Genomic DNA, 18,681 nt, shown 5'->3' on the forward strand with positions numbered 1-18,681 from the left:
CCCCCGGGCCCCCCCGCCCCCGGCCCCCACTCACTGCCGGTCGTAGCACATGACCGAGTCTAGGCTGCGCTCGCCGTCCTTGAGCTCTCGGCCGCCGACCACGTAGATGGAGTTGAGAGCCTCTCCCAGGCCGAAGAGGCAGCGCGGCGAGGGCAGCGGTGGCATCCCCAGCCACTCGGAGTCCAGGTGGTCAAACTGCGGGCGGGGAGCCCAGTCAGCCACCGGCCCCCACGTCCCCACTCCCCAGCCCAGCCCGGCCACCCCCAGGTCACAGAAGAGGCCAGGTCTCCAGGTAGGGCCAGCACAGCACGGAGGCCATCCCCGGAGACAGTGCCCTCTCCTCCTACCAGGCTGAGAACAACCGAGGCCCTCCGGAGGTAGGCACCCCGCGACCACATAACAACAGCACCACAATGGGGCACCACACGCAGAGCCCTGTCCCTTCCCCAGTACAACTCTGAAACTGAGGCCTGCCTGCCCTCTGTTTTCCACCCCATCCCACTGCACAGAAAACCTCCAAATATAGTTCTGCCACTCGTCCCTTAAAATCTAGTGTAAGTCCACCGCCCTGTCCCATCTCCACAGTCTTACAACGATATTTGTGGCTCATCTTTCTGGAAAGTTTTCTGAAGGCTGAGCAATGTGCTGATGAACACTTTATAACCACCTGTAACCTTCAAACAACCTTAGCAATCAGGAAGAATAATATCCCCAGTTACAAATGGAGACCCAGAGAAAATAAAGAATGCCCATGATATGACTTGGCTGGTAACTGGTGGAGCTGCCCCCTCCCTCCCTGCCGGGATTTAACCTTGGTACCTCCTTGCCCCTCACCCTTCTCCACACCTGGTCAGGCCTCACTAAGCACACCACTCACTAGGCTCATTCTAGTCTCTGCCCCTTGCTCACCATTCCTCAGGCAGAAACACCGTAACTTCCCCTTCATGTGTCCAAATTCCACCCAAATGGCCAGTCACCAGGAAACCATCTCTGCCTCTGAGATCCCACAGTAAACTACAGATTGGACTGGTCGCCCCACTCTACTGGTCCTTTCTGGGCCTCAGTTTTCTCATCTGTACAGTGAGAACACTAGGCAGGTTGGTCTCTGTGTTCGGGACACTCTGTTCTATACTCCAGTCCTGGCCTCATGCAAAGGTCCTGCCCCAGACCCCTACACTGACTTGCTCCTCCTTCTCATTGTGCCTGACCCCAATCCCTGTGCAGAGATAGGGCCTCCAACGTATCAGACCTTCCTGGGGCTCACATCCCTCTGAGACATCAGAGTTAGGCAGCTAATTGCCAATTGCCTAGAACTGTCTTCAACCTTCAGGCAAGTGGCTGTCAGTCAACCTCCCTGGTCTACATCTCATCCTAAACCAAATGGCATCCCCAACAAGTAGAGACAAGCCCCTCGTGGGCCCCAAAGCTAACCCCCCCACCCCCGTTAGCAGAACTCAGCACTGGCTGCCCCTTCCAGGGCTGGGCAGGCACCTGCAAGAAGTAAGCACTCATGGGGTCCTCTTTGTTGTCCTCGTTGTAGAAGAGGCCCCCAGCCACAAAGACCTGGTTCTCCTTGGTCACGAGGCTGACATGGTTCTTAGGGATCTGGGTGGATAGGGAGGCACAGTAGCACTCGTTGGCCGCTGGATCATAGGCCACGGCCCCCTCCTCACTGATCATGAAGATGAGGTCCTGCAGAAACATGCCAAAGCGCAGAGTGTCATTGAGGATCCCCGGTAAGATACGTTCAGCCTCTTCCTCGTCGTCCTCCACCTTGGTTTCGCCCGCGCCCTTGTCAGCAGCCTTGGCCCCGGCTGCCTCCTTCCCCTTGTCCTTCTTCTTCTTGCGCAGCACGGTGAGGCGGCCCTCGTGGGCATCCTTCACCATCTGCACCTTGCGCAGGAGCTCGGGCTGGGCACGCACGAGAGGGTGTTTCTCCACGCGGCTCTCCAGGAAGGCCCGCGGCAGCAGGCGGCAGCGCACGCTCTCGAAGACGGTGGGCAGCGCGCGCTGGCGCTCCTCCTGCGCCTTGGCGTCGCCGCTCGCCGCCCAGCGCATCACCGCCTCGAACACCGCCTCCTCCTTCTCTACATTGAGGCCGTCACTGGAGATGATGGCGATGAGCTCGTCGGCCGAGAGCCCGAGGAAGTCGGCGTCGCGCGCCACGAGCGAGAAGCGCGCGCAGATGAAGTCGCGGGCGGCCACGGCCAGGCGCGCGCAGTCGAGCAGGAGGCCGAGACGGAAGACAGCCAGGCAGTTGGCGAGACACAGGCGCTTCTGGAGGAAGGACACGCAGATGGTGAAGATGGACGGGATCTGGAAGCGGTGCGCCGCGGCGAACAAGTCCTGCACGCTCGCCTCGTCCAGCGCGATCTCCGACGTGTACAGGTAGTGCAGCACCTGAGCCACCACGTCCGGGGACACGTCCTCCAGGCGCAGCTCGCCCGCGCGCTCTGGCTCGGCCAGGAAGCGCGCCCGGAAGTAGGGGCTGCAGGCGGCCAGCACCAGCCGGTGGCATGGGAACTCACGCTCCCCCACCCGCACCACGCAGTCCAGGAACTTGCCGTGGTCCAGCATGTCCTTGAGCCCGTCCTGCAGGAGCGTCTGCTGGTACAGGCGCTGCTCCTCCGCCTGCTCCAAGCCCAGCGTCATGGTGGGAGGTTTGGGGTGCCTCTGCCTGGCCAGGGGCCTCCTCTTTCTAGTCCCCTGCTTTCCTTCTGGGTCACTCTCGGTCTACGCAGCTGTCTTCGCGGGGCTATATATAGAGGTGGACAGGGCTCTGTAAGGCGAGCTGCCTGGCTTCCTGCACATGACGCAGAGGGGACAGCTGGGCAGAGGCCCCCTCCCAGAGCAGCCTTGACTCAGCCCCCGGGGGCTCATGGGACAGGGGTGGGGTATTTGGGCCTCTGAGGGCCTTGATGCCTCATTTCTAAATGGAGCACAGCAAGGCCTTGACTGCATTCCTTGGTCAGGCAATGCCCCTGAGGGGAGGGGATGACCCAAGCTCTGCCCCTCAGTCCAGGGAGGGAGAAGCATTGGTGTCCCTCCTCCAGGAACTCCCGTCATTCATGCCTTCTGGACCTTTCTGGGTGCTTCTCTCTTCCTCCCTGGAGTATGTCTCACCGCAGCCATCCCTGGATACGGTGTGCTTGGGTTTCCTGTTCAATGAACTTGGAAAGGCATTCACTCATTGGGGACCTTGTTGCCCTACCTTTAAAATGGGAAGACTTTTACTGCTTTCTACTCCAGATCTGAGGACCTTCTTAGACTGTGCAAGAAAGCAAGAAGGTGCCTTAGGGTAAACACTGTCCCCACTTTCCTGAAGGGCCTGCACAGGTCACATGGCTCTGTTGAGGCTCCGTTTCCCTTTCCCCCTTTCTACAACAGGGAATTGGATGAGTTAGATTCTAAGGGCCTCAGTTACAGTTCTGCTGAGGTTCAGAAGCACTGAGGCTCAGTGCTCCTGGGAGTACACCGTCACAGAGTTTTAACATTGTAAGGTGTCAGACGTGCTAGAAAAGTAATTTCCTAGGATTCAATTATTCTACGTATTTAAATTCCCAGGGTTTTAACATTCTAGAGGAGTGACAGTCTGAAGTCTAGTGTTCAAAAAGTAACACTCTAAGAGTTTAATATTCCAGGACAGCTGTCTGTGCTCGCTGTTCTTGGTCCATACGAAGATTGACCTGAGCCTATCTTGGCCTTGGGGCCCTTGCACCCTGTCTACCATCTAATGGGTGTCAGGATAGAGGCCCAGGATAGCCAGTCCTGATGTCCAGACTTCTCTGGACTCCTTATCACCCTCCCCGCCCTACACACACACACACACACACACACACACACACACACACGAGCCTCAGCCACCAAGATTAACTTGTTCCCAAAGTGCCAGAAGCTGCAGCTGTGGGTTAAATTTAGCCCCCAGGACACTAGTGTGAACTGTCATGGGGCATTCTCCCATCATTCCTCTGAGTCACTTGTTTATAACCTCAGGCTTGAGGGGCAGAGGGATTGGAGAGGGGACCTCAGGATGGGCCAGGGCTGAGTTATCCCTCTTTTTTATGATCTCAGAGATGTCACTCCCTCTGCCTCCTGAGTAGTGCCTTCAACCATCGTTTGCTCACCCCACCAGCAGGTCTTAGAAAGGCACAGCAGCGGTCAGGTTCTGGAGGTGGTCCTGTCCCTCTTGAGGAAAGAGTTAAGTCTCACCCCAAGGCTTCCAGCCCATCCCCGGACTGCAGGGCATTTCCAACAGACGCCATCAGTGAGGACATCAGGCTCTGAGAGGCTGAGCAACTGGGCCAGGTCACAGAGCTGGCAAGTGGCCGAGGCAGGATTCAAAGCAGATCTGCTCACCTCCGAAGACTGTGGGAATCCCTCCCTACCATACTGCTTCCCACAAATTAACAACAAAAAAATTAGTGGTAGCTTCATTTTCCAAAGACCAGGACAGAAAGTACATACGGAACAATTAACTTATGTTTATCAAATGACTCAATGACATATTTTTAGGTTATGATGAATCCCATAGAGCTTACTCCCTCCCAGGCATTCCACTAGCATATTTATATGTAGCTCATTCATTCATCGAGAACCCACTGTGCACTCTTGTCGTGTTGAGGATTCAACAGTGAACACATCAGGCAGGAATTCCTGTCTTTATGGAGCTTATTGCGTTCAGCCAAAGTGGTGGTGGGGGGAGTCAGCAACAAGTAGTTATACAGGATGTCAGATGATAATAACTGCTAAGTGACAAGTAGCAGAGAAGAGAGCATGGAAAGGGACAGGTGGTAGTAGTAATAATTTTAGTGGAACAGTCAGGATGGACTCACTGAAAGGACTCCATTTGAGCAGGTTCAAGCCATGGGATAGGACGATTCCAGGTGGGGGGTGGGGTGTACAGCTTGAGCAAAGGCCCTGAGGCAGGAGCGCACCTGGCAGGTTCCAGAAACAGCAAGGAAGCCAGAAGACGGTGGGGCTGGAACAATGAATGAGGAGATGAGTAGGGGGAGATAAGGGCAGAGGCGTAAAAGTGAGGGAATCACGTAGGGCACCGCAGACCAGTTTTTCCCTTCAGTGAAATGGGGAACCACTGTTTATTGTTTGATTAGAATTATGGGAAATGCAAATGTATCCACAAGTAGAGAGAATAATATGCCAATTTCCCATATACCTATCTCCCCATTTCAGCATCTATCTAGTCACCAGCTCATGGCCGATCCTGTTTCACTTCTGCTCTCAGCCACTCTGATAGTCACCCAGGGAGCACACCAGGGATTGAATGTGAGTACAGGAGAGAGGGGGCCTGAGCATGACTCCATGGCTTTCAGTCATCTCCCTTCATCCTTCTAATTTTTACTCAATTTTTTAAAAGATTTATTTGAGAGAGGGAGAGAGCATGAAGAGAGGGAGGGGTAGAGGGAGAAGCAGACTTCTTGCTGAGCAGGGAGCCCGCAGGGCTCAATCCCAGGACCTGAGCCGGAAGCAGATGCTTAACAGACTGAGCCACCCAGGTGCCCCTAATTTTTATGCATTTAATCTTACCCAAAATTATGAGGTAGGTATTATTTACCCCCTTTATAGAAACTGAAATTTAGATGGCCAGCAAATAGGGATCAGTTTTATCATGTTTTCGGTGTTTTTTAAAAGGCTTTGTGGAGGCATAAGTGACATACAGTGAACTGCGCATATTTAAAGTGTACAATTTGATACTTTTTAAAAAGATTTTATGTATTTATTTGAGAGAGAGTGCACGAGCGTGAGATAGAGATAGAGAGCATGACAGGGGTAGGGGGGCCCACAGGGGGAGAAGAAGCAGCAGGCTCCCCACTGAACGGGGAGCGCAATGATGGAGGCTCGATCCTGGGACCCCAGCTCATGACCTGAGCCAAAGGCAGATGCTTAACCAGGTGAGCCACCCAGGTGCCCCACAATTTGATAAATTTTGATTATATACATATCTATCTATCTATCTATCTATCCATATATCCATGAAACCAGCACCACTATCTATCTATCTATACATATATCCATGAAACCAGCACCAATCAGAGAATGTATCTATCAGCCACATGTCCTTGTGCCCTTCTTTAATCCCTCCCTCATCTCTCCCCACAACACCCCAAGCCTAGATGGTCACTAATTTGCTTTCTGTCACTGTCATCCATTTGCATTTTCTAAAGTTTTATATAAGCAGATCATGGAGTCCATCTGTCTGTCTTTCTGCTCTGACTTCTTTCACTCAGGTAACTATTTTGAGCTTTCTCCAGTTTGCCCACTCATGTTCTGCCTTCATTAGAAATCTTAGCACATCGCAAGGGTTATTTAAGAAAAATGCCAAGTGAAAATTTTGAGAAAATTTACACGCGTTTTGCCAAGGTCAGAGAACACCTTCAAATGCGCCAAGAAACTCCATAACGTCTTCAGCCCTGGTTGCATGAGCAGGCCTCCCTCCGAGGTAGGCTTGTGCGGCAGTGACTCGGCTGCTGAGTATTTGCTGAGTAGCCATGCTCTATGTCCATATGTGGCAGACATTTGTCACCGTTGGTGGTCTCCTCACATCCCCTAAGTAGTCTTTCTATGTTTGGGACAATCCCACGTCAGTGGTCCTTCCCCGAGATAGAAGCCCGAACTTAGGTTCTTGGCTTCCCTGACCTCTGACAGTCTAGAAGAGAAAAAATAAAATAAAATAAAAAGATATCAATAACCAAGGGACCTCAAAGAGACAGTCAGATCCATGTGGAGTGAAGCCCCCAGTTCACAAAGCCTTTCACGCATGCTGACTGCCCTGGGCTCTTTGGTGCTTCATTTTTAAAAAAATTATTGAAAAGACGACTTCTGGGCTACACAATGTGGGACTCATTTCTCCCTGTTCTTCTCTGTTAAGTACAATGATAAACCATGGAAATAACCAAGAGGGAATTAAAGGATAACCCTGAAAGGTGGGAGAAGGATGACTAATTGGTTTGGGGCCCTAAGATGAAGGAACTCAGCAGCAGGTGTCTCGCACACACCTGCCCAACAAAAGATGTTCCAGGTAGGTTTATTCCTCTCGCAAACTGAACTGCAGTCCCACTGACAGTAACAGACAAATGCAGCCTCACCGGCAAGGGGAGTTTGTCAGAAGCCCATGAATAACAAGCAGCCAGGGAAAGTGCTCTCCTTCCATACCTGGCCTGAGACCCACCTCCCCTGCCAAGGGACCCTGGGCAACCTGGCCTGGGGAAGCTCCTTCTGCTCTCTCTGGCAGCAGCAGCAGGAACAGGTGGGAGCCCCAGCAGCACCAGATAAACCAAGCAGGTGAAAATAACACTGCAAAGTCTCTGAAAATTAAATTGTCGTTGGAACCTCAGCCCACAAAAGTAGGCCAGCACCTACATGCCAAACTTAAACAGGACAACTGCCTGTTATAAAAAAAGAACCAGATAGAACCTAAAGTCTTCTAAACATAAAGCCAAAGTCCAGGGTACAGTAAAAAAAAAAAATTTTTTTTAAATCACCCGTCATAATAATAACCAGGAAAATCACTACTTGAATGCAAAAAGAATCAGCTGACGCCAATGACATTAATCAGATGTTGAAATTATCTGGCAAGGATTTTAAAGGAGCTATCATAAAAATGCTTCAACAATCAATACAATGCTCTTGAAATAAATTTGGAAAAGAGAAAATATCAGTAAAGAAATAGAAGTTATATAGAAGAGCCAAATGGAAATAATAGAACTGAAAAATACAATAACAGAAATAAAGACTTGCTGGACGACCTCAAGCGGAGGGAGGAGATGACAGAGATTAAAATCAGGGCATGTGAGGACAGGTGAATAGGAGTTATCCCATCTGTAGAACAGAGCGAGAATGAGGTGAAGGAAAAAAGAAACAAAAACAACAGTTGGCATTTTGGGCCCATGAGACAGTAACCAAAGATCTACCATTTGTTTCATGACAGTCCCAGAAGGAGAGGAGAAAGAGAGGGACTGGAAGAGTAACTGGCTGAAGAAAACTGGCTGAAAACTTCAAAAATTTGATGAAAGACACAAACCTGCAAATTCAAAAAGCTGAGCAAACCCTAAACAGGGATAAACCCAAAGAAATCCATGCTGAAATACATCATAATTAAACTTCCAAACACTAAAGACAAAGGAAAAAATTGTGGAAGCAGCCGGAAAGAAAAAAACACATTATCTAGAGGGGAACACGAATTCAAATGACGGTGGATTTCTCATCAGAGACCATGGAGGCCAAAAGTGGCACAACATTCTTCAAGAACTGAAAGATTGTCAATGGTGAATTCTATATCCAGTGATAGTTTCACTCCAAAGAAATTGAAATATTTATGAATATTCCTAACAAAACATGTACAGGATCCATGCTGAAAAAACAGATTGGACTACATCAAAATTTAAAACTTCTGTATATGGGAGAACACAATTGACAGAAAAGGCAACCCATGGGATAGTAGAAGATATTTGCAAATCATATGAAGGGTTAATATCAAAAAAATATAAAGAATGCCTAAGAGTCAAAATAACAATGAAACAGACAACCTGATTTAAAAATGGGCAAATAGGGGTGCCTGGCTTGCTCAGTTGGTAGAGTGTGCAACTCTTGATCTCAGGGTTCTTAGTTCAAGCCCCATGTTCAGTGTAGAGATTACTTAAAAATAAAATCTTTTTAAAAAAGTGGGCAAAGGACTTTTCCAAAAAGGTGTACAAATGGCCCATAAGCACATGAACAGATATTCAACATCACTCATCACTAGGGAAATGTAAACCCAAACAACAAGATGCCACCTCACCCATTAGAATGGCTACTATTTATTTTTATTTTTTATTTTATTTTTTTGAAGATTTTATTTATTTGAAAGAGAGCACGAGCAGGGGGGAGGGGCAGAGGGAGAGGGAGAAGCAGACTCCCTGCTGAGCAGAAGCCTGATGTGGGACTTGATCCCAGGACCCTGGGATCATGGCCTGTGTCGAAGGCAGATGCTTAATTGACTGAGCCACCCAGGCACCCCTGGAATGGCTACTATTTAAAAACAAACAAATAAACAAATAGGCGCTTATGAGGATGTGCAGAAATTGGAACTCTGTGTACTGCTGGTGGGAATGTAAAATGGTACAGACACTGATACTATGAAAAACAGTATGGTCGTTCATCAAAAAATTAAAAATACAATTACCATATGATCTAGTAATCCACTTCTGGTTATACACCCAAAGGTATTAAAAACAGGTATACCTGTGTTTGTTGCAGCATGAGTCACAATAACCAAAAGATGGAAGCAACCCACGTGTCCATCAACGGATGAGCAGATAAATAAAATGTGGTTTATACACACAATGGAACATTATTCAGCCTTAAAAACGAAGGACATTTGGACACATGCCACAACATGGGTGAACCTCGAGGACATTATAGTAAGTGAAATAAACCAGTCACAAAAAGACAAATACTGTCTGATTCCACTCATACGAGGTACCCACGATAGTCAAATTCAAAGAGGCAGAAAGTAGAATGGTGGTTGTCAGGGCTTGGGGGTGGCCAGGGGGGCATAGGGAGCTAGTGTTTAATGGGTACAGAGTTTCAGTTTTACGAGATGAAAAGAGTTCTATGGATGGATGGTGGTGATGGTTATACAACAATGTGAATGTACTCAATGCCAGTGACTGTACACTTAAAAATGGTTAAGACAGTGACTTTTATGTTATGTGTATTTTACCATAATTTAAAAAAAAAAAACAACAACATAGAGAGCGCTGTTGGTCCCACGACTGGAGTTGGAGTTCCTAAAGAATAAGGTAAGTGAGCATCTTTTTTCAAAAAAATGTGAAACAAAACTAAATAACTTTTAGGGAAAACAACAACAACAATAGGAGAACAGCTTTGGCATTTGGCTAGGGAAAGAGTTCTTAGACCCAACACTGAAAGCATGATCCTTTTATGAAAGGAGAATTTGATAAGTTAGACCTCAACAAAATACAGAACTTTCAATCTGCAAAAGCCCATGTGAAGAGGCTGGAAGGACATGCTGAAGACTGGGAGAAAATATTTGCAATATCTAGACATGCAAGGAAATCTCAAAACTTAACAGTAAAAATCCCAACAATCCAACCAGAAAATAGGCAGAAGACCCAAACTGATATTTCATCAAAGATGATGTGCAGATGGCAAATCATCTCCTGAAAAGATGTCCGATATCATTACTCATCGGGGAAATCCAAATTAAAACCACAATATCACTGCACATCTGTCAGAGCGGCTAAAATAAAAAATCGTGACAACACCCAAATGCTGGTAAAGATGAAGGGAAACTATATCCCTCACACATTGCTAGTGGGGATGCAAAGTGCTACAGCCTCGTAGAAAACACGTTGGCAGTTTCTGATAAAACTAAACACGCAACTATTTACAGAACCCAGCAATTGTCCCCTTGGGCATTTATCCCGGAGAAAGTAAAACTTACTTTCAATACTCGTCAATACAAAAGAATGAACTATTGACATACACAGTCACTTGGGTCATTCTCCAGGCAATTAGACTGAGGGAAAAAAGTCAATCTCAAAAGATTACATACCAGATACATTAATACAACATTTTGAAATGACAAAAATTTTTAAATGGAGAACAGATTGGTGGTTGCCAGTGCTTAGGGACAGAGTGGGTGGTCACAGGAGGGGATTGTGTAAGTTTATAAAAGGGCAAAAAGGGCAAGAGACGGAAGCCCGTGGTTCTGCAATGTTCTGTCTCTGTTGTGGTGGTGGATATGTGAACATACAGTGTGATAAAACTCTATAGAAGTAAAAACACACGTGAGGACAAGTAAAACGGGAAATCTGGGTAAGATCGGTGGAGTGTCACTGTCAATGTCTTTGTTGTAGTATTGTACTAGTTTTTCAAAATGTTTTTGGGGGAAACTAGGTAACGTACAGGAGGTCTCTCTGTATTATTTCTTACAGCTGCGTATGAATTTACTGCAATAAAAACTTCTTAAAAGATTTTATTTATTTTTTTGAAATAGCGAGCGAGAGAGAGAGCATGAATAGGGGAAAGGGCAGAGGGGGAAGTAGGTTCCCACTGAGCAGGGAGCCTGACATGGGGCTCGATCCCATGACCTGGGCTGAAAGCAGATACTTAACTGACTAAGTCACCCAGGTGCCCCTATTGCAATAAAAATTTCAATGAGGAAAATGATCAAAGACCACCCAACATTTAAGGAAAGCCTCATAAAAAAAAGTCTCATAAAAAACAAGCAAAAGGAAAGGAAATCAAAGGAAACAAAGATAAAAAAAATAGCTGGAAGCAGAAAAAATTCACCCACTGCTAGTAATAGTATCAGAAAGATGCTTACATAATAAAGGGATACATGCTATAAAAAAAGAACTCCCAGAGAAACAAAGAAGAACTTTTGGAAATTGAAAAGTATAATGGCAGAAATGTAATATTCAATAGAAGGGTTGGAAAACAAATTTGAGAACATCTCCCAGAAAGTAGAACAAAAAAGGTGAAGACCATGAGACTGGGTTAGAGAATGAGAGAAGCCGTCCAGAGGTTCCAATGTCCACATAACAGGAGCTGAATACCAGAGAAAAACTTGGAGAAGGGACAGTTGAAAGCCATCATTCAGGAAAGTTTCCCAAGCTGACAGGGCTCACTGAGTCCCCTGTTCACTGGGTGAGAAAAAACCCACACCAAGGACTTCGCTGTGAAGGCTCACAATGCTGTAGGTGGAGCGGATGCCGTGAAGGCTTCAGAGAGCAAGACTCAGGCCACCCACACAGCACTGGGGTCAAGACGGGGATCGGGTGTCTCAGCAGATCACTGGCATCTAAAACCCTGAGGGAAGGGCACCTGGGTGACTCAGTCGGTAAAGGGTCTGCCTTCTGCTCAGGTCATGATCCCAGGGTCCTGGGATCAAGCCCCACATCCGGGCTCCCTGCTCAGGGTGGGGAGTCTGCTTCTCCCTCTGCCCCTCCCCCCTCTCATGTATCTCTCTCTCTCTCTCTTTCTCTCTCTCTCAAATAAATAAAATCTTAAAAATAAAAAATCCCAAGGGGAAAGTGATTTCCAACCTAGGGTTCTGTACCCAGGCGAACTCATCCCTGTGTGAGGGTAGAATAAAAATAGTCAAGATCTTCAGAATTTCATTCCCTGAAGTGGTCCCAAAGAGAAGCTACATTTCAGGGTTAGAAAAAAGTAGTCCACTAAGACATAAGCCTTCTAGAAGTTAGTTTTCTGCAGTCAATCTGAAGGGATACAGTCTCAGCAGTGTGGCAGGGGATGTAGGTCCGGGGGTGTTCTTAAGCCGAAGTGTTCTTAGGGGAGATTGGCGTCACTTTTGTGCCCACCAGGGTCATCTTGCCACCCTGCTCACAAGCGGTGATGGTCACTAGCTCTGCTGCCTCCTGCGTGACTAGGGGAGGACCGATCACGTCGGGCCTGGCCACGGCTTTCCACGTGCCCATCAGCCCCTCCTCAGGAAGCCCCTGGACGGTGTGCTTCACCAAATTGTGGGAGCAAACCCAGAGAGAGGAAAATAGAGGATTGGGGGAAAGGGGAGATCCGTCTAGGAATTGGCAAAGGGAATCCTCAGAAGGGTGGGAGATCCCACCCTGACAGCTGGGGGAAATCAACCAGTCCAGATGTGAGGAGGGTTCTGGAGAGGCAGTGCCAAGAGAGAGCCGATGGGACACCTGCTGTGTGTGCACTTACGAGGAGAGTTATACTTATGGCAGGGTTTGGGGACACGAAGCAATGAGCACCTAGGAACCGAAGTGACCACATTTGAAAGAGAGACAAAAGTAAAAAGTTATACAGGAAAGGAAATAGAATCATATTCTATGACATGGCTTGGTTGAGACCAGTGTTTACATAGTCATAATAATATATCTATTGAATGTTAATCAACCCCAAATAATAATATAACTATGCTTGGAAAAAGGGAAAGAGGAGCTGTGTGTGTGTGTGTTGGGAAATATTCCAGAAATATTTGGCTTTTTCAACCATGTCTAAGAAAAATTTTAGTTGTAAAAAAATTGGTATTTCCCCAAGGATTCTACACAACACAATGCCGTGTGGCGTTGGGCTGGCATTCCGCGCATGTACTGGTCTTACCCTTGGCCCAGGAGCCGCAGCTGCTATGGAAGGGGGCATTGCCTAGGGAAGAATCCCTTATGGAACCAGCCCAGAGGCTTCACCTTGCCAGGCTGGGAGCTTCCTACACGATGCAGTAGACACTCTGCCCAGGAGGCAGGCATGTGCCACGGTTTCTCTCAGGACGCCTGGGTCCCAGAACCAGGACTCGGGGTGAGAGAAGGACCCTTTGTGGCCACTCAGTGCCTTTGGACAGCCTTCGTCTGATCGTGAGTGCTACCTGCCCAAAGTAGAAGACACGCTCGCCTTCCCAGCCTCCCTGGCGACTAGGGTGTAAGTAGAGGACCCGTGCTCCGGGACATGCGGCATTAACGAGCTGTTTGGTCCCAAAGAGCAAAACTGGGGGAGAATGAGGGTTCCAGAGATGCCAGCCATGGTGCCCACCACCACCCCACGGCCTCTTCCTCCCAGCCCAGCGAGACTCGTGCCTAAGCAGCACTGGGGCAGGAAGTTGGAAAGGTTAGAATGAGGCGGGTGGCAGGGGGCGAAGGAAGAGGCTGTGCAGAGAGGCGCCATGCAAGCAGACGGGTGGCGGGAAGGGTGGCGAGCAGAAACACAGAAGCAGAATCCCAAGAGTCTGTGGGGAGCAGCCAGGCCCTTGGGCTCATCTGCGAGCCTCGTTTTCAGGGTGACCTGAGTGGATCTGTTCATTTTGGTCAAAGAAGTAGGGCTGTGTGGAAGGGTGCAGGCTCCCAAATTCTGGGACCTGCTGTTTGGACCCCTGTCCTCCGCCACACCCATCTCCAGGCTCTGCTTGTCAGAGTGGCCTCACAGAACGGGGGCAGTGGCACCTGCTCTCTGGCCCAGGAATCCACCCAGCCCCTCCTGGTCAGACCCCTCCTCATGTATCTGGGGCCAAGGGTTGCATCACAGGGGCCTCGTTCACCGTGTAGACCCGGGGCCTAGAGTTCCACCTGGCACAGAGCCAAGGCTCCATGTATTACCTGTGCAATGAATTAATTCTCAAGAGGTCCCCACGGAGAGCCGTCTGCTCCCTCCTTGGAGGCCACTAGCTGCCTTCCATCTGAGCTTTTGTCTTCCCGGTGCCCATGTCAGCATCTCTGATAGCTGGCTGCTTCGAACCGCCCTTTCCTGCCAAGTGCTGAGCACATGAGTGGGAGCGGCCCCGGCTGTCCTGGGGCTCCTGTGGCGGCAGGCCCCCTGCTCGCGGAAAACCATCCTGCAGGGGTCCTGGCCTCCTGTGGGCGCTGCCTGTGGGGATCTCAGCATCAACAGCCCCAGGACCTCTCCTCTTTTGATCCCCTTCTGTATCCAGCTCAGGACCAAACATCGGTTTGGGGGCACGTCTCTGCTCTTGCCTCAGCTCCTGACTCTGGGTGTTCCTAAAGCCCAGGCCCCCTTAAGGGAGAGACGTGGGGTCTGCAGGTGCTCTAGGGCAGTGACTCATGCGGCCTGCCGCTGAGCTGCTCCCTTGCTCTGATCTGGGTCTTTCCAGCCAGTGGTCAGGGCAGGCAACATGTAAAAAAGAGGCTGGGCCAAGGGACAGTTGTACTGACTTTATTCCCCTTCACTCTTGTCCTCACCCTCCTGCTATCCCCCCATGCACTTGGGGCCCAGACATCAAGGGTCCACACACCTGGCACAGCCATTCTGCCACCGGTGACCACCCCTGGTGAGGGTTACAGTGGCCACACATGCCAAGGTCAGAGGCTGAAGCTCTAGCCCCAGCTTGAGGCCCCACCTCATCTCTCTGCTCACCCCCAGCTGGCCCAAGACCAGGCAGCCCAGGAGGAGCTGGTGAGTGGGCAGGTCCAGGTCTCAGACCCAAGTTCTGGCCAAACGGGCTGAAAAGTCCATCTGGACTGAGGGGTTTCCCACACCCAGCACATCTCCAGCGGGAGGTGATGATCCCGACCCCCCTTCCCTGTCTCCAGCCCTGGGAAGTGGGTATGATGCCCCAGTCCCCTTACTCCAATATCTAGGTGCTTGTTCATTTGTTTTAAAAGTAAAAAGTAAATGTAAAAGCTGGTAAAAGAAGAACCCCTACACATACTGGCACTGCTGAGGTTCCATTATTGCTTCAGACCCTTGTGATCTGGCTGGAAAGGAGCTCCCACCCACACTGGCCCAAGGGGAAGAGAGCATTTAGCACCAGGGACCAGGGCTCCTGTCCGCACTGGGACAGGTGCCTCCCAGGAGAGGGTTTGGCTGTGCCCACCCACAGCTATAATGACCATTTTGATCAGAGCCCAGCCTGCTGCCTGGACCCCTGCCCTCAGAGGAGAGGCGTATTAGAACAGGGAACCCAAGTCCTGGGACAGAGTTTCGACACCACATCCCCCTCATACCCATCTCCAGCCTCTGCTTATCAAAGGGTGGCCTCATAGGGACCTGGCCTAGCCAGGACCCCCCAGGCTCACTCACTAAGGCTGTAGTGGGGCTAGCTGGTGACAAGTCCACCAGTCCCTATGGAAAACCATGGTGTCAGCGACAGGGGTTGGGAAATCCCTGGAGGTCCCGACCTACAGCACATCGGGGGAGATCAACTTTTTTGGGGAAAATGTAAGCCAGCTGTGAAGAGCTGCCAGGCACTGGGACCAGAGGTTAGAAATAGCAAGGAAGAGGAAGAAACAGGGGGGAGGGGGACCCTGAGGACATCATGGAAGCCCAGAGATCAAGGGGTGCAGGAGAGGGAGCTAGAGTAGAGCCGGAGTCCAGAACCCCCAGCCTTGGGGTGAGGGAGCTGCAGAACTGGGAGCCAGACAGGGAGGCTTCCTCTCTCAGGGGCCCACCTTCTCTCTGCAGAGGACAGCAGGGCCGTTCTGAGGGTGTGTCTGGAGGCTCTGACTTGCACTACTCCTGCCGCAGCCCCAAATGCAACTAGGCCAGGGCACTGCCCCCCTCTGCACCCAGAGAACAATCAGGGCTGTGTAGCTTGGATTATTAAATCCTCAAATCACTCGGGCTTCTTGGACCTGCCCACATCTGTACAGAATAAAGTGCTTCGTTTATTGATGATTAAAATGTCCCCAGCCCCCACCCAGCGCCATGGGCCTCACAAGGAGGTCAGAGGGGTTCTGACCCCCTCAGCCCTTGGGCTGATGAGGCCCAGTGCCCCCCGCCTCCTGCCACTGTCCCCCTTGGGCTTAGGCCTCTTCCCACTCCAGCCATGCTTGGGAAGGTGGTGGTGTGGGGGTAGTCATGGGGTTTTAAGGTGCAGAGTATAACAAACAAAACTGTATAAACACAAAAGGAAAGAGCTTAACTAGGAAACACGTAGCTTATGGAAATCTTCCTCCCCATTTTCAAGGCAGGAATAAAGACGTTAAATGACAACAAAAAAGGGTGTCCTATTAGTGCTGGGCCTCATGGGGGCAAGCATCGGGCACAGGCTGGGGCTCCCCCAGAACCCCCATCCCCCACCCTGGGGCCTGAATGTGTAAGCTCCTTCCACCAACAGTGCTACAGGCACCCTGCCTAGGGTGCAGAGGCCCAGGAAGGACAGGGGTGCTGGACACCAGCCTGGTGTGGGTTATGGCCAGGCCCGGGAAGAGGATGAGGCCTCTGCCTTCAGAGCAGGGATGGAGACAGACACACACACATCACGTCTGATGTGGGAGACACGACCAGGGCAGCTGGTGAGGATCCGGGTGTTCTGTGAACAGCGGTCCTGCCCCCTGCCCCACTGATAGCACCTTGAAACCTTAAAACATCGCCTCCTTCTCAGGGCCTGCCCTTGGGGTTCACCCATTTGCAGGGACTCTTTGACTGCAGCCCCTGGGATCTGGTGCTGCGGGAGCCAGCCCGTCTGCCCACCCAGGGCCTAGCCCCCAGCCCCGAGGCCCAGTGGCTTCTGGGGATGTCCTCAATGCTGCCTGGTACAGATCAGGGATCCCTGTGCCTGCTGGCAGAGTGGTGGGTGGGAGAGCAAATGCCTGGGGTCCAGCCCCTGCCTTCCCCACTGCACACGGTGCAAAGCTGGGTCTGCAGCCTTCACACTTCGCCACTCCCCCCCCACAACACGCTCATGGGCATCCACACTCAAGCCCCTGCCTCAGTGTCCACAGCCCTCGGACGGGATCCACGACTCCTTCCAGGGAGGCTGACACCCCAACTTTTCCCCAAAGCCTCCAGGATGAGGGAGGGGGCAAGTTAGGGGGCACAGGGGAGGCAGAGGTGAGTCAGTGAAGCGGACCCAGGCTTGCCTGGCCAACCTCCTATGGCTCAGGTCTCAGCAGCGTGACCGGTCACACCTGCTCCCTAGCCCCTCCCTCTCTGCTGTACCTCACGCCTCCAGCAACCCCCTCACCTGGAGGGGGTGCTGCAAATAGTTTCCTCTTTTCTTTTTCTTTCACTTCCAAAAAAAAAAAAAAGCAAAGGCTTCAAGGAGTCACTGAAAAGGGGGGCACTTGGGAGTGAGGTGTCCTCCACCCGCACAACCCCGCGGTCAGGGGCCTCAAGCAGCACAGGTCCAGCCACGTCTGGAGGCGGGGGCGGCAGAGCCAGGCCGGCGTTGCTGGCCTCCCCCAGGCAGGAGGGAGGGCCGGGGTCCCTCCCGGAGGCCGCCGGTCCAGGCCCCGCGTGGGCACCTCGGCAGTCAGTTGTTGGCGCTCATCCTCCCGCCCGAAGTGGCTGTGGTAGAGAAGAGGGGCGGCGGGGGCGGCAGGTGGGGTGGGGGCGGCAGGGTCTGGGGCAGCCCCGGCAGCAGGGGTAGCGTGTGAGCCGGAGGCTGGGCGGGGGACAGGCCTGGGCCGGGAGGGGGGCCGTCGCCGGCCAGGGGGTGACTGACGCGGAAGCACTTCTCCTTGTGGGCCTTGAGCATGTTGGAGAAGCGGAAGCGCTGGCCGCAGACGTCGCAGGGGTAAGGCTTCTCGCCGGTGTGCGTGCGCCGGTGCCGCTTCATGTTGGGGCGGCTGGTGAAGCTCTTGCCACAGATCTCACAGATGTACGGCTTCTCCCCTGGGCGTCGGCACGGGCAGACGGGCGTCACCGCGAAGTCAGCGCACCCCAGCCCGCGGAACCCCAGCAGGGCCCAGCCCCGGCGCCCGCGGGGCCCCCCTACCCCGGGGAGAGGCGGGGAGGATGGCGCTGAGCCCCAGAGTGGAGGAGGCGCGCGGCTGGAGCCCTCGCAGGCAGGCATCCCCAGCCTGCACCCCTCGCCCCCAGGCGGCCGTACCTGTGTGGGTCTTCATGTGCTCATCGAAGTACTGCTTCATGTTGAAGTCCTTGCCGCACCACTGGCACATGAACTGCTTGTGGCCGATGTGGATGCTCATGTGGGACCGCAGCTGGTACTTGTACTGGAAGCGCTCATTGCAGTTCTGAGTGGGGGGTGGAGGGTGAGGCCCGGGGGCAGGGTAGGAGCACCTGCCTGGGACCGCAAGGCCCAGGGAGGACACACATGGGGAGGGACTCCCGAGGCAGGCAGCACACAGGCAAAGAAGGGGCCAAAGGCGGCCAGGGCCCAGGCGGGGACAGAAGGCAGGAAGTGGGAAAAGGCCACAGAATGGAGGGAGTCCTCATGTGTAAAGCCAAGGCCCTCCCATCCTTCCTCCTTGTTGGAATGCCTCC

General features: G+C 51.6%; 2 protein-coding genes across 2 annotated transcripts in view; both read right to left on the minus strand.

Annotated features, from left to right (window-relative positions):
• KLHL40 (kelch like family member 40) overlaps nt 1-3,171 on the minus strand; it is a 7,258-nt gene extending 4,087 nt beyond the window's left edge. The window contains exons 1-2 of the mRNA XM_034662140.1: nt 1,492-3,171; nt 35-195 (exon numbers count right to left, since the gene is read on the minus strand). Coding sequence (XP_034518031.1) covers nt 35-195; nt 1,492-2,652 — 1,322 coding nt within the window. The 5' untranslated portion in view covers nt 2,653-3,171. The remainder of the gene's footprint in view (nt 1-34; nt 196-1,491) is intronic.
• Nucleotides 3,172-14,545: 11,374 nt separating this feature from the next.
• The window catches only part of ZBTB47 (zinc finger and BTB domain containing 47), a 12,671-nt gene continuing 8,535 nt past the window's right edge, over nt 14,546-18,681 (minus strand). The window contains 2 exon segments of the mRNA XM_034662154.1: nt 14,546-18,069; nt 18,287-18,431. Coding sequence (XP_034518045.1) covers nt 17,708-18,069; nt 18,287-18,431 — 507 coding nt within the window. The 3' untranslated portion in view covers nt 14,546-17,707.

This window comes from Ailuropoda melanoleuca, chromosome 6 (assembly GCF_002007445.2).
Source record: "Ailuropoda melanoleuca isolate Jingjing chromosome 6, ASM200744v2, whole genome shotgun sequence".
Taxonomy (NCBI): Eukaryota; Metazoa; Chordata; class Mammalia; order Carnivora; family Ursidae; genus Ailuropoda; species Ailuropoda melanoleuca.